Below are 16,727 nucleotides of genomic sequence, written 5' to 3'. Positions count from 1 at the left end.
ATAACAAACCATAAGTGAGGTGTCAGGACAGCGGCGGCCCCACCCCAGCGGAGGATGTCACACCTGCACACGGCACCGCTGTCTCCGGCGCTCGCGCCCACTCACTGTGACTCTCCAGGTCGTAGCTCAGCGACAGCAGCTGAAGGTGCGGAAAAATCCTGAGGACGGCGTGAGCCAGCTCCAGCATGGGCACAAAGGTGGTGAAGTCACTGAGGGAGAGGACGCGGAGGCAGCAGCGGGGGTCCCGGGACAGCGCAGACAGCGCCTCCAACACCAGCTGAATATTGGCCCCGAGATCTGAGCAAAAGAAAGAAGGTAAAACATCCTGCAAGCTACGACTGTGTTATCAGCCAGTGGTGACCAAGGGTCCGCTGTGCACCCCCGACACACAGAAATCAGCGGCAGCTGTGTGATAAGAGCCCCAACTGTGACCCGGCGCACGCCGAGACCCCCCCTACGAGACCCGGCGCACGCCGAGCACGCCCCACGAGACCCAGCGCACGCAGAGAGCCCCCTACGAGACCCGGCGCACGCCGAGCACGCCCCACGAGACCCGGCGCACGCCGAGCACGCCCCACGAGACCCGGCGCACGCCGAGCACGCCCCACGAGACCCGGCGCACGCCGAGCATGCCCCACGAGACCCGGCGCACGCCGAGCACGCGACCCAGCGCATGCAGAGAGCCCCCTACGAGATCCGGCGTACGCAAAGAAACCCCCACGAGACCCGGTGTACGCAAAGAAACCCCCACGAGACCCGGCGCACGCAAAGAAACCCCCACGAGACCCGGCGCACGCCGAGCACGCCCGAGACCCGGCGCACGCCGAGCACGCCCTACAAGACCCGACGCACGCCGAGCACGACCCACGCCGAGCACGCCCCATGAGACCCGGCGCACGCCGAGCACGCGACACGAGACCCAGCGCACGCAGAGAGCCCCCTACGAGACCCGGCGCACGCCGAGCACGCCCCACGAGACCCGGCGCACGCCGAGCACACGACACAGTGCACGCAGAGAGCCCCCTACGAGACCCGGCGTACGCAAAGAAACCCCCACGAGACCCGGCGTACGCAAAGAAACCCCCACGAGACCTGGCGTACGCAAAGAAACCCCCCCTCGAGACCCGGCGCACGCCGAGCACGCCCGAGACCCGGCGCACGCCGAGCACGCCCGAGACCCAGCGCACGCCGAGACCCCCCCTACGAGACCCGGTGTACGCCGAGACCCCCCTGCATACCGGCAACACCCCACGAGACCCGGCGCACACAGTTTGGAGATCACCATGGCTCAGACCTTACGCCTGCTCATATTTCCTGCTTCCAACACAGGACGACACAACACGACTCTGCAGCTACTCCCCCCCCCCATTTGCGCTATCGTTGCGAGCGGCACTGATTGCGGGTGGGTGGTTGAACCGTCGAGCTCCTCTACTTGGTGATGCAGCAGAGTTGCAGGTGCGATCCTCACCATTGTACGCCATGGTCAGCCGTTCTAGGGCAGTCCAGGAGCACAGCAGGTGGCACAGAGAGCGGCAGGAGGGTAAAGTAAGGGGGATGTTGTGTAGATTCAAAGCTCTGACACTCCGGTAGTGGATGACTTCAAATAATGGAGATGCCCCGACAATCGCCTTCTCCTCTTCAGGTGGCGTCTCAGGGGCGTTCCCCTCCCCCAGGGTGGAGACACTAAAGATGAAATCATACAAGTCACTGTGATCAGAGGTGTGGCCCCCCGCGGGGCCCTTGTACGCTGGATCCAGTCCTGTCTGTGAGGTAGGTGATGACGTCCCGTCTGGGGGCATGTGTTGAGCCGTTCCCTTCCTGGACAGGGGGCTTCTTGCGGCCCGTTTCACAGGAGGCGCGATGCTCTGCTCTGAGGCGCTGACAACATTCTGGCTGATATTAAGGGGTTGCAGGCTTAACAAGGCACTAAGGCCGCTGCTCTCCTCCGCTCTGCCTGGGGGAACGCAGCTTCTGGGGTCTCCTCCAGGCTCAGTGTCGTGGGTGGTCTGGCTGCAGAGACTACAAGGGGAGTCAGGGTCAGGCTCCCAGTAACCGGCGCTGATACTCAGGATCAGGACCAGCAGCTGGTTGTCAGGACAAGGCCAGGACAGCACCGACACCTTGTGCACCCGCCCGTGGTGGATGAGATGGTGCAGGAGCCGGCGCAGGGACTTCTGGGTGCCGGGGTCAGAGGAGCGCAGGTGCAGGAACTTCAGGGTCTCCACAGACTGGGCGAGGCACTGCAGCACGGCGGGGGGCAGCTCCGTCACCCCCTGCTGCTTGTTACAGATGGTCAGCTCCGAGACATGGTGTGAGCTGTGGAGAAGAGGGCAGAAGCGCTGGTCGCTCAGGCGGCGGTCAGACGACACGTCCAGAATCCCGCGCAGGACATTGTGGAAGAACGCCTCCAGGAACCGCTTCCTCCAGCAGGTCACCGTCTGCAAGCAACGATGGAGGAGAGTCAACGGACACTGATAATACCCAGACTGTGACGGGAGGGGCGAGGAGGAGGAGGGCCGGGCGCCACCCCCGACCCAGGAGGACGAGGAGGAGGAGGACGACGAGGAGGAGGAGGACGACGAGGAGGGCCGGGCGCCACCCCCGACCCAGGAGGGCCGGGCGCCACCCCCGACCCAGGAGGGCCGGGCGCCACCCCCGACCCAGGAGGGCCGGGCGCCACCCCCGACCCAGGAGGGCCGGGCGCCACCCCCGACCCAGGAGGGCCGGGCGCCACCCCCGACCCAGGAGGGCCGGGCGCCACCCCCGACCCAGGAGGGCCGGGCGCCACCCCCGACCCAGGAGGGCCGGGCGCCACCCCCGACCCAGGAGGGGGGGAGGAGGACGAGGAGGGCCGGGCGCCACCCCCGACCCAGGAGGGGGGGGGGGAGGAGGACGAGGAGGGCCGGGCGCCACCCCCGACCCAGGAGGGGGGGAGGAGGACGAGGAGGGCCGGGCGCCACCCCCGACCCAGGAGGGGGGGGGAGGACGAGGAGGGCCGGGCGCCACCCCCCGACCGAGGAAGGAGGAGGGGCGCCACCCCCCGACCGAGGAAGGAGGAGGGGCGCCACCCCCCAGCCGAGGAAGGAGGAGGGGCGCCACCCCCCAGCCGAGGAAGGAGGAGGGGCGCCACCCCCCAGCCGAGGAAGGAGGAGGGGCGCCACCCCCCAGCCGAGGAAGGAGGAGGGGCGCCACCCCCCAGCCGAGGAAGGAGGAGGGGCGCCACCCCCCAGCCGAGGAAGGAGGAGGGGCGCCACCCCCCAGCCGAGGAAGGAGGAGGGGCGCCACCCCCCAGCCGAGGAAGGAGGAGGGGCGCCACCCCCCAGCCGAGGAAGGAGGAGGGGCGCCACCCCCCAGCCGAGGAAGGAGGAGGGGCGCCACCCCCCAGCCGAGGAAGGAGGAGGGGCGCCACCCCCCAGCCGAGGAAGGAGGAGGGGCGCCACCCCCCAGCCGAGGAAGGAGGAGGGGCGCCACCCCCCAGCCGAGGAAGGAGGAGGGGCGCCACCCCCCAGCCGAGGAAGGAGGAGGGGCGCCACCCCCCAGCCGAGGAAGGAGGAGGGGCGCCACCCCCCAGCCGAGGAGGGGGGGAGGAGGACGAGGAGGGCCGGGCGCCACCCCCGACCCAGGAGGGGGGGAGGAGGACGAGGAGGGCCGGGCGCCACCCCCCAACCGAGGAAGGAGGAGGGGCGCCACCCCCCGACCGAGGAAGGAGGAGGAGGGGCGCCACCCCCGGCCGAGGAGGAGGAGGAGGAAGGGCGCCACCCCCGGCCGAGGAGGAGGAGGAGGAAGGGCGCCACCCCCGGCCGAGGAGGAGGAGGAGGAAGGGCGCCACCCCCGGCCGAGGAGGAGGAAGGGCGCCACCCCCCGACCGAGGAAGGAGGAGGGGCGCCACCCCCCGACCGAGGAAGGAGGAGGGGCGCCACCCCCCGACCGAGGAAGGAGGAGGGGCGCCACCCCCCGACCGAGGAAGGAGGAGGGGCGCCACCCCCCCGACCGAGGAAGGAGGAGGGGCGCCACCCCCCGACCGAGGAAGGAGGAGGGGCGCCACCCCCCGACCGAGGAAGGAGGAGGGGCGCCACCCCCCGACCGAGGAAGGAGGAGGGGCGCCACCCCCCGACCGAGGAAGGAGGAGGGGCGCCACCCCCCGACCGAGGAAGGAGGAGGGGCGCCACCCCCCAGCCGAGGAAGGAGGAGGGGCGCCACCCCCCAGCCGAGGAAGGAGGAGGGGCGCCACCCCCCAGCCGAGGAAGGAGGAGGGGCGCCACCCCCCAGCCGAGGAAGGAGGAGGGGCGCCACCCCCCAGCCGAGGAAGGAGGAGGGGCGCCACCCCCCAGCCGAGGAAGGAGGAGGGGCGCCACCCCCCAGCCGAGGAGGGGGGGAGGAGGACGAGGAGGGCCGGGCGCCACCCCCGACCCAGGAGGGGGGGAGGAGGAGGACGAGGAGGGCCGGGCGCCACCCCCCGACCGAGGAAGGAGGAGGAGGGGCGCCACCCCCGGCCGAGGAGGAGGAGGAGGAAGGGCGCCACCCCCGGCCGAGGAGGAGGAGGAGGAAGGGCGCCACCCCCGGCCGAGGAGGAGGAAGGGCGCCACCCCCGGCCGAGGAGGAGGAAGGGCGCCACCCCCGGCCGAGGAGGAGGAAGGGCGCCACCCCCGGCCGAGGAGGAGGAGGAGGAAGGGCGCCACCCCCGGCCGAGGAGGAGGAGGAGGAAGGGCGCCACCCCCGGCCGAGGAGGAGGAGGAGGAAGGGCGCCACCCCCGGCCGAGGAGGAGGAAGGGCGCCACCCCCGGCCGAGGAGGAGGAAGGGCGCCACCCCCGGCCGAGGAGGAGGAAGGGCGCCACCCCCGGCCGAGGAGGAGGAAGGGCGCCACCCCCGACCGAGGAGGAGGAGGAGGAGGAAGGGCGCCACCCCCGGCCGAGGAGGAGGAGGAAGGGCGCCACCCCCGGCCGAGGAGGAGGAGGAAGGGCGCCACCCCCGGCCGAGGAGGAGGAGGAAGGGCGCCACCCCCGGCCGAGGAGGAGGAGGAGGAGGAAGGGCGCCACCCCCGGCCGAGGAGGAGGAGGAAGGGCGCCACCCCCGGCCGAGGAGGAGGAGGAGGAGGAAGGGCGCCACCCCCGGCCGAGGAGGAGGAGGAGGAGGAAGGGCGCCACCCCCGGCCGAGGAGGAGGAGGAAGGGCGCCACCCCCGGCCGAGGAGGAGGAGGAAGGGCGCCACCCCCGGCCGAGGAGGAGGAGGAGGAGGAAGGGCGCCACCCCCGGCCGAGGAGGAGGAGGAGGAGGAGGAGGAGGAAGGGCGCCACCCCCGGCCGAGGAGGAGGAGGAGGAGGAGGAAGGGCGCCACCCCCGGCCGAGGAGGAGGAGGAGGAGGAAGGGCGCCACCCCCGGCCGAGGAGGAAGGGCGCCACCCCCGGCCGAGGAGGAGGAGGAAGGGCGCCACCCCCGGCCGAGGAGGAGGAGGAAGGGCGCCACCCCCGGCCGAGGAGGAGGAGGAAGGGCGCCACCCCCGGCCGAGGAGGAGGAGGAAGGGCGCCACCCCCGGCCGAGGAGGAGGAGGAAGGGCGCCACCCCCGGCCGAGGAGGAGGAGGAAGGGCGCCACCCCCGGCCGAGGAGGAGGAGGAAGGGCGCCACCCCCGGCCGAGGAGGAGGAGGAAGGGCGCCACCCCCGGCCGAGGACGAGGAGGAAGGGCGCCACCCCCGGCCGAGGACGAGGAGGAAGGGCGCCACCCCCGGCCGAGGACGAGGACGAAGGGCGCCACCCCCGGCCGAGGACGAAGGGCGCCACCCCCGGCCGAGGACGAAGGGCGCCACCCCCGGCCGAGGACGAAGGGCGCCACCCCCGGCCGAGGACGAAGGGCGCCACCCCCGGCCGAGGACGAAGGGCGCCACCCCCGGCCGAGGACGAGGAGGAAGGTCGCCACCCCCGGCCGAGGACGAGGAGGAAGGTCGCCACCCCCGGCCGAGGACGAGGAGGAAGGGCGCCACCCCCGGCCGAGGACGAGGAGGAAGGGCGCCACCCCCGGCCGAGGAGCTACTAAATAGACCCCTGGTGAACCTCAGCCCCCAAAGTGTGGACTCACCCCGAACCTGGACGGTTTACTTTTCATGATGTCATTCCACAACTTGCACCAGATGGACTGAGTGTTAAGTCCTGGGGGGAGAACACAGCGTCAGCCACGTCCCCGGTATCCAGGGCCTCAGTGGGGGCAGCACTCACCCTTCCGCACAGCCGCCGGCTCTATCCTCTCCAGATAATAGATGTTCATCAGAGGGAGGAGACCCTGGAGGATCACAGCCGGGAGCCCTGCAAATACACCGCCATCAAAAACCGAGCCCCGGGACCACCCTGGCACGGGCCCCCCCCCACTCGCCCCGGGATCGCCACCCCGGCACGGGCTCCCCCCCTCGCCCGGGGATCGCCACCCCGGCACGGGCTCCCCCCCTCGCCCCAGGACCACCACCCCGGCACAGGCTCCCCCACCCCGGCACGGGCCCCCCACTCGCCCCGGGACCCCCACCCCGGCACGGGCTCCCCCCCTCGCCCCGGGATCGCCGTCCCGGCACGGGCTCCCCCCGGGTCCCCCACCCCGGGACGGGCTCCCCCCCTCGCCCCGGGTCCCCCACCCCGGGACGGGCTCCCCCCTCGCCCCGGGTCCCCCACCCCGGCACGGGCTCCCCCCCTCGCCCCGGGTCCCCCACCCCGGCACGGGCTCCCCCTCTCGCCCCGGGTCCCCCACCCCGGCACGGGCTCCCCCTCTCGCCCCGGGTCCCCCACCCCGGCACGGGCTCCCCCTCTCGCCCCGGGTCCCCCACCCCGGCACGGGCTCCCCCTCTCGCCCCGGGTCCCCCACCCCGGCACGGGCCCCCCCTCGCCCCGGGACCCCCACCCCGGCACGGGCTCCCCCACTCGTCCCGGGACCCCCACCCCGGCACGGGCTCCCCCACTCGCCCCGGGACCCCCACCCCGGCACGGGCTCCCCCACTCGCCCCGGGACCCCCACCCCGGCACGGGCTCCCCCACTCGCCCCGGGACCCCCACCCCGGCACGGGCTCCCCCACTCGCCCCGGGACCCCCACCCCGGCACGGGCTCCCCCACTCGCCCCGGGACCCCCACCCCGGCACGGGCTCCCCCACTCGCCCCGGGACCCCCACCCCGGCACGGGCTCCCCCTCTCGCCCCGGGACCCCCACCCCGGCACGGGCTCCCCCTCTCGCCCCGGGTCCCCCACCCCGGCACGGGCTCCCCCACCCCGGCACGGGCTCCCCCACTCGCCCCGGGACCCCCACCCCGGCACGGGCTCCCCCACTCGCCCCGGGACCCCCACCCCGGCACGGGCTCCCCCACTCGCCCCGGGACCCCCACCCCGGCACGGGCTCCCCCACTCGCCCCGGGACCCCCACCCCGGCACGGGCTCCCCCACTCGCCCCGGGACCCCCACCCCGGCACGGGCTCCCCCACTCGCCCCGGGACCCCCACCCCGGCACGGGCTCCCCCACTCGCCCCGGGACCCCCACCCCGGCACGGGCTCCCCCACTCGCCCCGGGACCCCCACCCCGGCACGGGCTCCCCCACTCGCCCCGGGACCCCCACCCCGGCACGGGCTCCCCCACTCGCCCCGGGACCCCCACCCCGGCACGGGCTCCCCCACTCGCCCCGGGACCCCCACCCCGGCACGGGCTCCCCCACTCGCCCCGGGACCCCCACCCCGGCACGGGCTCCCCCTCTCGCCCCGGGTCCCCCACCCCGGCACAGGCCCCCCCTCACCCCGGGACCCCCACCCCGGCAGAGGCCCCCCCCCTCGCCCCCCACCCCGGCACGGGCTCCCCCACTCGCCCCGGGACCCCCACCCCGGCACGAGCTCCCCCTCTCGCCCCGGGTCCCCCACCCCGGCACAGGCCCCCCCTCACCCCGGGACCCCCACCCCGGCAGAGGCCCCCCCCCTCGCCCCCCACCCCGGCACGGGCTCCCCCACTCGCCCCGGGACCCCCACCCCGGCACGGGCTCCCCCACTCGCCCCGGGACCCCCACCCCGGCACGGGCTCCCCCACTCGCCCCGGGACCCCCACCCCGGCACGGGCTCCCCCACTCGCCCCGGGACCCCCACCCCGGCACGGGCTCCCCCACTCGCCCCGGGACCCCCACCCCGGCACGGGCTCCCCCACTCGCCCCGGGACCCCCACCCCGGCACGGGCTCCCCCACTCGCCCCGGGACCCCCACCCCGGCACGGGCCCCCCATTCGCCCTGGGACCCCCCACCCCGGCACGGGCCCCCCACTCGCCCTGGGACCCCCCACCCCGGCACAGGCCCCCCACTCTGGCACGGGCCCCCCACTCGCCCCGGCACAGGCCCCCCACTCGCCCTGGGACCACCACCCTGGCACGGGCTCCCCCACTCCGGCACGGGCCCCCCACTCGCCCCGGGACCCCCACCCCGGCACGAGCCCCCCACTCGCCCCGGGACCACCACCCCGGCACAGGCCCCCCACTCGCCCCGGGACCCCCACGGGCGCCCCTCACCCCACACATCTTCCTCCAGACGCTCCATGTTGGCGGTGACGGCCCGGGCGGACAGCAGGAACAGGGTCGGGCTCCCTCCAGCATCTTCCGGCGATGTCTCCATGGCCTGAGCCCCCCGCTCAGCGGCTCATATCACGGGGAACCGAAACCAGGAGCCTCGGACAAGTCAAGAGGGAGCAAAGCAGCCGAGACTGCCAGTCACAGCGCCGCCATCTTCGCGGAGGAGGAGCTGTGTCTTTGGATCACATGACGTATCCGCCATCATGAGCGGGTCATGTGTTCCTTGTGTCCGCCATGTTGTGAAGGTCACACGTAGAGGCTGGTATCGTGAGTGGCCACCAGAAACATGGCCGCCGCAGAGCAGTACAGACCACTGGGGGGAGGGGAAGAGCTTCATGGCGGGGCGGGGCTGAGTACAGCACTTCCGGGGCGGGGCTGAGTGTTGCACTTCCGGCGGCTGACCCTCGCGTCCTTCTGTTCTCCGCCGCCGCTGGTGACATCATGGTGCTGGAGATGGAGAAGGTTGTGGCCGGAGAGCCCGAGGAGGTGAGCGGGGCCGGCGGCTGATCCCTGCGGACGATAGAGTTCGCCCCAAATAATGGTCTGTTCTGTCATTACAGGAGGAGGAAGAAGAAGAAGAACAGGAGCTGGTGGTGAGGACAGCGGCCTCTATCAGGGGGGGACGGAGGGGCAGCGGCCTCTATCAGGGGGGGACGGAGGGGCAGCGGCCTCTATCAGGGGGGGACGGAGGGGCAGCGGCCTCTATCAGGGGGGGACGGAGGGGCAGCGGCCTCTATCAGGGGGGGACGGAGGGGCAGCGGCCTCTATCAGGGGGGGACGGAGGGGCAGCGGCCTCTATCAGGGGGGGACGGGGGAGGGCAGCGGCCTCTATCAGGGGGGGACGGAGGGGCAGCGGCCTCTATCAGGGGGGGACGGGGGAGGGCAGCGGCCTCTATCAGGGGGGGACGGAGGGGCAGCGGCCTCTATCAGTGGGGGACGGGGGAGGGCAGCGGCCTCTATCAGTGGGGGATGGGGGAGGGCAGCGGCCTCTATCAGTGGGGGACGGGGGAGGACAGCAGCCTCTATCAGGGGGGGACGGAGGGGGGGCAGCAGCCTCTATCAGTGGGGGACGGGGGGGGGCAGCAGCCTCTATCAGTGGGGGACGGGGGGGGGGGCAGCGGCCTCTATCAGTGGGGGACGGGGGGGGGGGCAGCGGCCTCTATCAGTGGGGGACGGGGAGGGCAGCGGCCTCTATCAGTGGGGGACGGGGGAGGACAGCGGCCTCTATCAGGGGGGGACGGAGGGGCAGCGGCCTCTATCAGTTGGGGGGACGGGGGAGGGCAGCGGCCTCTATCAGTTGGGGGGACGGGGGACAGCGGCCTCTCTCAGTGGGGGGGGGCAGCGGCCTCTATCAGTGGGGGACGGGATGGGGGGGCAGCGGCCTCTATCTGTGGGGGGGACGGGGGGCAGCGGCCTCTATAGCGGCCTCTATCAGTGGGGGGGGGATGGGGCAGTGGCCTCTTATCAGTGGGGGACGGGGAGGGCAGCGGCCTCTATCAGTGGGGGACGGGAGAGGACAGCGGCCTCTATCAGGGGGGGACGGAGGGGCAGCGGCCTCTATCAGGGGGGGACGGAGGGGCAGCGGCCTCTGTCAGTGGGGGACGGGGGAGGGCAGCGGCCTCTGTCAGTGGGGGACGGGGGAGGGCAGCGGCCTCTGTCAGTGGGGGACGGGTGGGGCAGCGGCCTCTGTCAGTGGGGGACGGGGGAGGGCAGCGGCCTCTATCAGGGGGAGGGCAGCGGCCTCTATCAGGGGGGGACGGAGGGGCAGCGGACTCTATCAGTGGGGGACGGAGGGGCAGCGGCCTCTATCAGGGGGGACGGGGGAGGACAGCAGCCTCTATCAGTGGGGGGACGGGGGAGAACAGCAGCCTCTATCAGTGGGGGACAGGGGGGTCAGCGGCCTCTATCAGTGGGGGACGGGGGACAGCGGCCTCTATCAGTGGGGGGGACGGGGGACAGCGGCCTCTATCAGTTGGGGGGACGGGGGACAGCGGCCTCTATCAGTTGGGGGGACGGGGGACAGCGGCCTCTATCAGTTGGGGGGACGGGGGACAGCGGCCTCTATCAGTTGGGGGGACGGGGGACAGCGGCCTCTATCAGTTGGGGGGACGGGGGACAGCGGCCTCTATCAGTTGGGGGGACGGGGGACAGCGGCCTCTATCAGTTGGGGGGACGGGGGACAGCGGCCTCTATCAGTTGGGGGGACGGGGGACAGCGGCCTCTATCAGTTGGGGGGACGGGGGACAGCGGCCTCTATCAGTTGGGGGGACGGGGGACAGCGGCCTCTCTCAGTGGGGGGGGGCAGCGGCCTCTATCAGTGGGGGACGGGATGGGGGGGCAGCGGCCTCTATCTGTGGGGGGGACGGGGGGCAGCGGCCTCTATCAGTGGGGGGGGATGGGGCAGTGGCCTCTATCAGTGGGGGAGACGGGGGACAGTGGCCTCTATCAGTGGGGGAGACGGGGGACAGTGGCCTCTATCAGTTGGGGAGACTGGGGACAGTGGCCTCTATCAGTTGGGGAGACGGGGGACAGTGGCCTCTATCAGTTGGGGAGACGGGGGACAGTGGCCTCTATCAGTTGGGGGGGACGACAGTGGCCTCTATCAGTTGGGGGGACGACAGTGGCCTCTATCAGTTGGGGGGACGACAGTGGCCTCTATCAGTTGGGGGGACGACAGTGGCCTCTATCAGTTGGGGGGACGACAGTGGCCTCTATCAGTTGGGGGGACGACAGTGGCCTCTATCAGTTGGGGGGACGACAGTGGCCTCTATCAGTTGGAGGGACGACAGTGGCCCCTATCAGTGGGGGCGGGGGACAGCAGCCTCTATCAGGGGGGGGGGACAGCGACCTCTATCAGTGGGGGGAAGGGGGGACAGCGGCCTCTCAGTGGGGGGGGACGGGGGACAGCGGCCTCTATCAGTGGGGGGGGGACAGCGGCCTCTATCAGTGGGGGGGGGACAGCGGCCTCTATCAGTGGGGGGGGACAGCGGCCTCTATCAGTGGGGGGGGACAGCGGCCTCTATCAGTGGGGGGGGGGACAGCGGCTTCTATCAGTGGGGGAGGGACAGCGGCCTCTCATTGAAGGGGGGGAAGGAGGATAGTGGCCTCTATCAGTGGAGGGGACGGGGGACGACAGCGGCCTCTATCAGTGGGGGTGACGGAGGACAGCGGCCTCTATCAGTGGGGGAGGGACAGCGGCCTCTATCAGTGGGGGGGGGACAGCGGCCTCTATCAGTGGGGGGGGGACAGCGGCCTCTATCAGTGGGGGGGGGGACAGCAGCCTCTATCAGTGAGGGGGGGACAGCGGCCTCTATCAGTGGGGGGGGGACAGCGGCCTCTATCAGTGGGGGGGGGACAGCGGCCTCTATCAGTGGGGGGGGGACAGCGGCCTCTATCAGTGGGGGGGGGGGGACAGCGGCCTCTATCAGTGGGGGGGGGGACAGCGGCCTCTATCAGTGGGGGGGGCGACAGCGGCCTCTATCAGTGGGGGGGGGACAGCGGCCTCTATCAGTGGGGGAGGGACAGCGGCCTCTATCATTGAAGGGGGGGAAGGAGGACAGTGGCCTCTATCAGTGTGGGGGGAGGACTGTTGCCTCTATCAGTGGGGAGGGGGAGGACAGTGGCCTCTATCAGTGTGTGTGGGGAGGGGGAGGACAGTGGCCTCTATCAGTGTGTGTGGGGGGGGAGACAGCGGCCTCTATCAGTGGGGGGGGGATTACAGCGGCCTCTATCAGTGGGGGGGGGGACAGCGGCCTCTATCAGTGGGGGGGGGACAGCGGCTTCTATCAGTGGGGGAGGGACAGCGGCCTCTCATTGAAGGGGGGGAAGGAGGATAGTGGCCTCTATCAGTGGAGGGGACGGGGGACGACAGCGGCCTCTATCAGTGGGGGTGACGGAGGACAGCGGCCTCTATCAGTGGGGGAGGGACAGCGGCCTCTATCAGTGGGGGGGGGACAGCGGCCTCTATCAGTGGGGGGGGGACAGCGGCCTCTATCAGTGGGGGGGGGGACAGCGGCCTCTATCAGTGGGGGGGGGGACAGCGGCCTCTATCGTGGGGGGGGCGACAGCGGCCTCTATCAGTGGGGGGGGGACAGCGGCCTCTATCATTGAAGGGGGGGAAGGAGGACAGTGGCCTCTATCAGTGTGGGGGGAGGACAGTGGCCTCTATCAGTGGGGAGGGGGAGGACAGTGGCCTCTATCAGTGTGTGTGGGGGGGGAGACAGTGGCCTCTATCAGTGGGGGGGGGATTACAGCGGCCTCTATCAGTGGGGGGGGGACAGCGGCCTCTATCAGTGGGGGGGGGGACAGCGGCCTCTATCAGTGGGGGGGGGACAGCGGCCTCTATCAGTGGGGGGGGGACAGCGGCTTCTATCAGTGGGGGAGGGACAGCGGCCTCTCATTGAAGGGGGGGAAGGAGGATAGTGGCCTCTATCAGTGGAGGGGACGGGGGACGACAGCGGCCTCTAACAGTGGGGGGGCAGCTGCCTCTATCTGTGGGGGAGGGACAGCGGCCTCTATCAGTGGGGGAGGGACAGCGGCCTCTATCATTGGGGGAGGGACAGCGGCCTCTATCAGTGGGGGAGGGACAGCGGCCTCTATCAGTGGGGGGGGGACAGCGGCCTCTATCAGTGGGGGGGGGACAGCGGCCTCTATCAGTGGGGGGGGGACAGCGGCCTCTATCAGTGGGGGGGGCGACAGCGGCCTCTATCAGTGGGGGGGGACAGCGGCCTCTATCAGTGGGGGGGGGACAGCGGCCTCTATCAGTGGGGGGGGCGACAGCGGCCTCTATCAGTGGGGGGGGCGACAGCGGCCTCTATCAGTGGGGGGGGCGACAGCGGCCTCTATCAGTGGGGGGGGGACAGCGGCCTCTATCAGTGGGGGAGGGACAGCGGCCTCTATCATTGAAGGGGGGAAGAGGTTAGTGGCCTCTATCAGTGTGGGGGGAGGACAGTGGCCTCTATCAGTGTGGGGGGAGGACTGTTGCCTCTATCAGTGGGGAGGGGGAGGACAGTGGCCTCTATCAGTGTGTGTGGGGGGGAGACAGTGGCCTCTATCAGTGGGGGGGGGGGGGACAGTGGCCTCTATCAGTGTGGGGGGGGATTACAGTGGCCTCTATCAGTGTGGTGGGGGACGACAGTGGCCTCTATCAGTGTGGGGGGGGATTACAGTGGCCTCTATCAGTGTGGTGGGGGAGGACAGTGGCCTCTATCAGTGTGGGGGGGGGGATTACAGTGGCCTTTATCAGTGTGGGGGGGGGAGGACAGTGGCCTCTATCAGTGGAGGGGGGGGACAGTGGCCTCTATCAGTGTGGGGGGAGGACAGTGGCCTCTATCAGTGTGGGGGGGGGGACAGTGGCCTCTATCAGTGTGGGGGGGGATTACAGTGGCCTCTATCAGTGTGGGGGGGGATTACAGTGGCCTTTATCAGTGGGGGGGATTACAGTGGCCTCTATCAGTGTGGGGGGGGATTACAGTGGCCTCTATCAGTGTGGGGGGGACGACAGTGGCCTCTATCTGTGGGGGGAGGACAGTGGCCTCTATCAGTGTGTGTGGGGGGGACAGTGGCCTCTATCAGTGGAGGGGGGGACAGTGGCCTCTATCAGTGTGGGGGGAGGACAGTGGCCTCTATCAGTGTGGGGGGGGGGACAGTGGCCTCTATCAGTGTGGGGGGGGATTACAGTGGCCTCTATCAGTGTGGGGGGGGATTACAGTGGCCTTTATCAGTGGGGGGGGATTACAGTGGCCTCTATCAGTGTGGGGGGGGAGGACAGTGGCCTCTATCAGTGTGGGGGGGACGACAGTGGCCTCTATCTGTGGGGGGAGGACAGTGGCCTCTATCAGTGTGTGTGGGGGGGGACAGTGGCCTCTATCAGTGTGGGGGGGGACAGTGGCCTCTATCAGTGTGGGGGGGGGGACAGTGGCCTCTATCAGTGTGGGGGGGGAGGACAGTGGCCTCTATCAGTGGAGGGGGGGGACAGTGGCCTCTATCACTGGAGGGGGGAGGAGAGGACAGCAGCCTTTATCTTTCAGTCCCCCCAGTCCAGCCCTTTCTGTCCCTGGGGGCGGACCCCCTCCTCATCCCCTCGAGGTTCTCCCCCCGCCCCTGCTTGCAGGCACTTTGCCGCTCCCGCAGTGACTCCTTCTTCTCCCCAGGACCCACTGACGAGTGTCAGAGAACATTGTGCGCAGACGGAGAAGTGCGTGAAGGCGCGGGAGCAGCTGGAGATGTGCGAGACGCGGGTGACCTCCCGATCGCACACCGAGGAGCAGTGCACCGAGGAGCTCTTTGACTTCTTGCATGCACGGGATCACTGTGTGAGTGACTGCGCGGAGGTGATAGCGGGGGCTGCAGATGTGTGGTGTATGGATTATGTGGTGTGAACGCCCTCCTTCTGGGTGGGTTTCTGCTGGTGCTGATGATCTTCTCTCTGTACAGGTGGCTCATAAACTCTTCAAGCACCTGAAGTAGCCGTCTGCTAATCCTGGCTGGCCGCTGTGTGTGCCCCTGTCGTCTGCGCCTCTGCCTGAGTTGCTGAGCTCCTCTTTAATGATCCTGAACCCTGAGGGACGGAGACCGACCGCTCGGGCCAGGAGCCCTTCGCAATCTTTAATAAACGTGATGCTGAAGTGTAAAGGAGTCTGTGTAGTGTTTTTGCTCAAACTCCTCCGCAGATCTGCTCCCGGTCCTCTGGGGCGGCATCCGTGCTCACGCTCCTCTGCAGATCTTCTCCCGGTCCTCTGGGGACGACTTCTGTGCTCGTGTTCCTCCGCAGATCTGCTCCCGGTCCTCTGGGGCTGCATCCGTCCTCGTTCTCCTCTTCAGATCTGCTCCCGGTCCTCTGGGGCTGCATCCATCCTCGTTCTCCTCTTCAGATCTGCTCCCGGTCCTCTGGGGCTGCGTCCGTCCTCGCGCTCCTCTGCAGATCTGCTCCCGGTCCTCTGGGGTGGCGTCCATGCTCGCGCTCCTCTGCAGATCTCCCGGTCCTCTGGGGCAGCGTCCATGCTCACGCTCCTCTGCAGGTCTGCTCCCGGTCCTCTGGGGTGGCGTCCGTGCTCGCGCTCCTCTGCAGATCTGATCTTTGTCCTCTGGGGCGACGTTCGTGCTCCCGCTCCTCCGCATATCTGATCCTGGTTCACTGTGTAGTGTCCTTGCTCACACTCCTCAACAGATCTGATCCTGGTCCTCTGGGGCGGCGTCCTTGCTCCTGCTACTCCGCAGATCTGATCCTGGTCCTCTGGGGTGGCGTCCTTGCTCGCGCTCCTCTGCAGATCTGATCCTGGTCCTCTGGGCGGCGTCCTTGCTCCTGCTGCTCCGCAGATCTGATCCTGGTCCTCTGGGGCGGCGTCCTTGCTCCTGCTACTCAACAGATCTGATCCTGGTCCTCTGGGGCGGTGTTCTTGCTCCCTCTACTCCGCAGATCTGATCCTGGTCCTCTGGGGCGGCATCCTTGCTCCTGCTACTCTGCAGATCTGATCCTGGTCCTCTGGGGTGACATCCATGCTCTCGCTCCTCTGCAGATCTCCCGGTCCTCTGGGGCAGCGTCCATGCTCGCGCTCCTCTGCAGATCTGCTCCCGGTCCTCTGGGGCGGCGTCCATGCTCGCGCTCCTCTGCAGATCTGTTCCCGGTCGTCTGGGGTGGCGTCCATGCTCGCGCTCCTCTGCAGATCTCCCGGTCCTCTGGGGCAGCCTCTGTGCTCGCGCTCCTCTGCAGATCTGATCCTGGTCCTCTGGGGCGGCGTTCGTGCTCGCGCTCCTCCGCATATCTCCTGGTCCTCTGGGGCGACGTTCATGCTCCCTCTCCTCCGCATATCTGATCCTGGTTCACTGTGTAGTGTCCTTGCTCCTGCTCCTCCGCATATGTGATCCTGGTTCACTGTGTAGTGTCCTTGCTCACACTCCTCAACAGATCTGATCCTGGTCCTCTGGGGCGGCGTCCTTGCTCCCGCTACTCCGCAGATCTGATCCTGATCCTCTGGGGTGGCGTCCTTGCTCCCGCTACTCCGCAGATCTGATCCTGGTCCTCTGGGGCGGTGTCCTTGCTCATGCTCCTCCGCATATCTGATCTTGGTTCACTGTGTAGTGTCCTTGCTCATGCTCCTCCGCAGATCTGCTCCTGGCTCACTGTGTAGTGTTCGTGCTTTTGCTTCTCGCCGTTGC

The 16,727-nt window shown here is 70.1% G+C and overlaps 2 protein-coding genes across 4 annotated transcripts in view; one reads left to right on the top strand and one right to left on the bottom strand.

The window, feature by feature from the left end:
* LRRC41 (leucine rich repeat containing 41) overlaps window positions 1–8,774 on the bottom strand; it is a 48,827-nt gene extending 40,053 nt beyond the window's left edge. For 2 of the 3 annotated variants that reach the window (XM_073644041.1, XM_073644043.1), the window contains exons 1-5: window positions 8,511–8,774; window positions 6,210–6,296; window positions 6,073–6,143; window positions 1,469–2,438; window positions 64–297 (exon numbers count right to left, since the gene is read on the bottom strand). In XM_073644041.1, coding sequence (XP_073500142.1) covers window positions 64–297; window positions 1,469–2,438; window positions 6,073–6,143; window positions 6,210–6,296; window positions 8,511–8,613 — 1,465 coding nt within the window. In that variant the 5' untranslated portion in view covers window positions 8,614–8,774. The remainder of the gene's footprint in view (window positions 1–63; window positions 298–1,468; window positions 2,439–6,072; window positions 6,144–6,209; window positions 6,297–8,510) is intronic. The other variant, XM_073644042.1, reaches the window with a different exon arrangement.
* A 129-nt stretch (window positions 8,775–8,903) lies between these two features.
* Window positions 8,904–15,203, top strand: UQCRH (ubiquinol-cytochrome c reductase hinge protein). Its single transcript, XM_073644044.1, has 4 exons — window positions 8,904–9,056; window positions 9,131–9,163; window positions 14,723–14,884; window positions 15,006–15,203. Exons 1-4 carry the CDS (start codon window positions 9,012–9,014, stop codon window positions 15,036–15,038), a joined length of 273 nt encoding a protein of 90 aa, XP_073500145.1. The 5' UTR covers window positions 8,904–9,011; the 3' UTR covers window positions 15,039–15,203.
* The last annotated feature ends 1,524 nt before the right edge of the window (window positions 15,204–16,727 follow it).

The sequence above is a fragment of the Phyllobates terribilis genome, unplaced genomic scaffold (genome assembly GCF_046119375.1).
Source record: "Phyllobates terribilis strain yellow unplaced genomic scaffold, ASM4611937v1 Scaffold_8__6_contigs__length_399053987, whole genome shotgun sequence".
Lineage (NCBI taxonomy): Eukaryota > Metazoa > Chordata > Amphibia > Anura > Dendrobatidae > Phyllobates > Phyllobates terribilis.
This window is presented reverse-complemented; position numbering and strand designations above follow the sequence as displayed.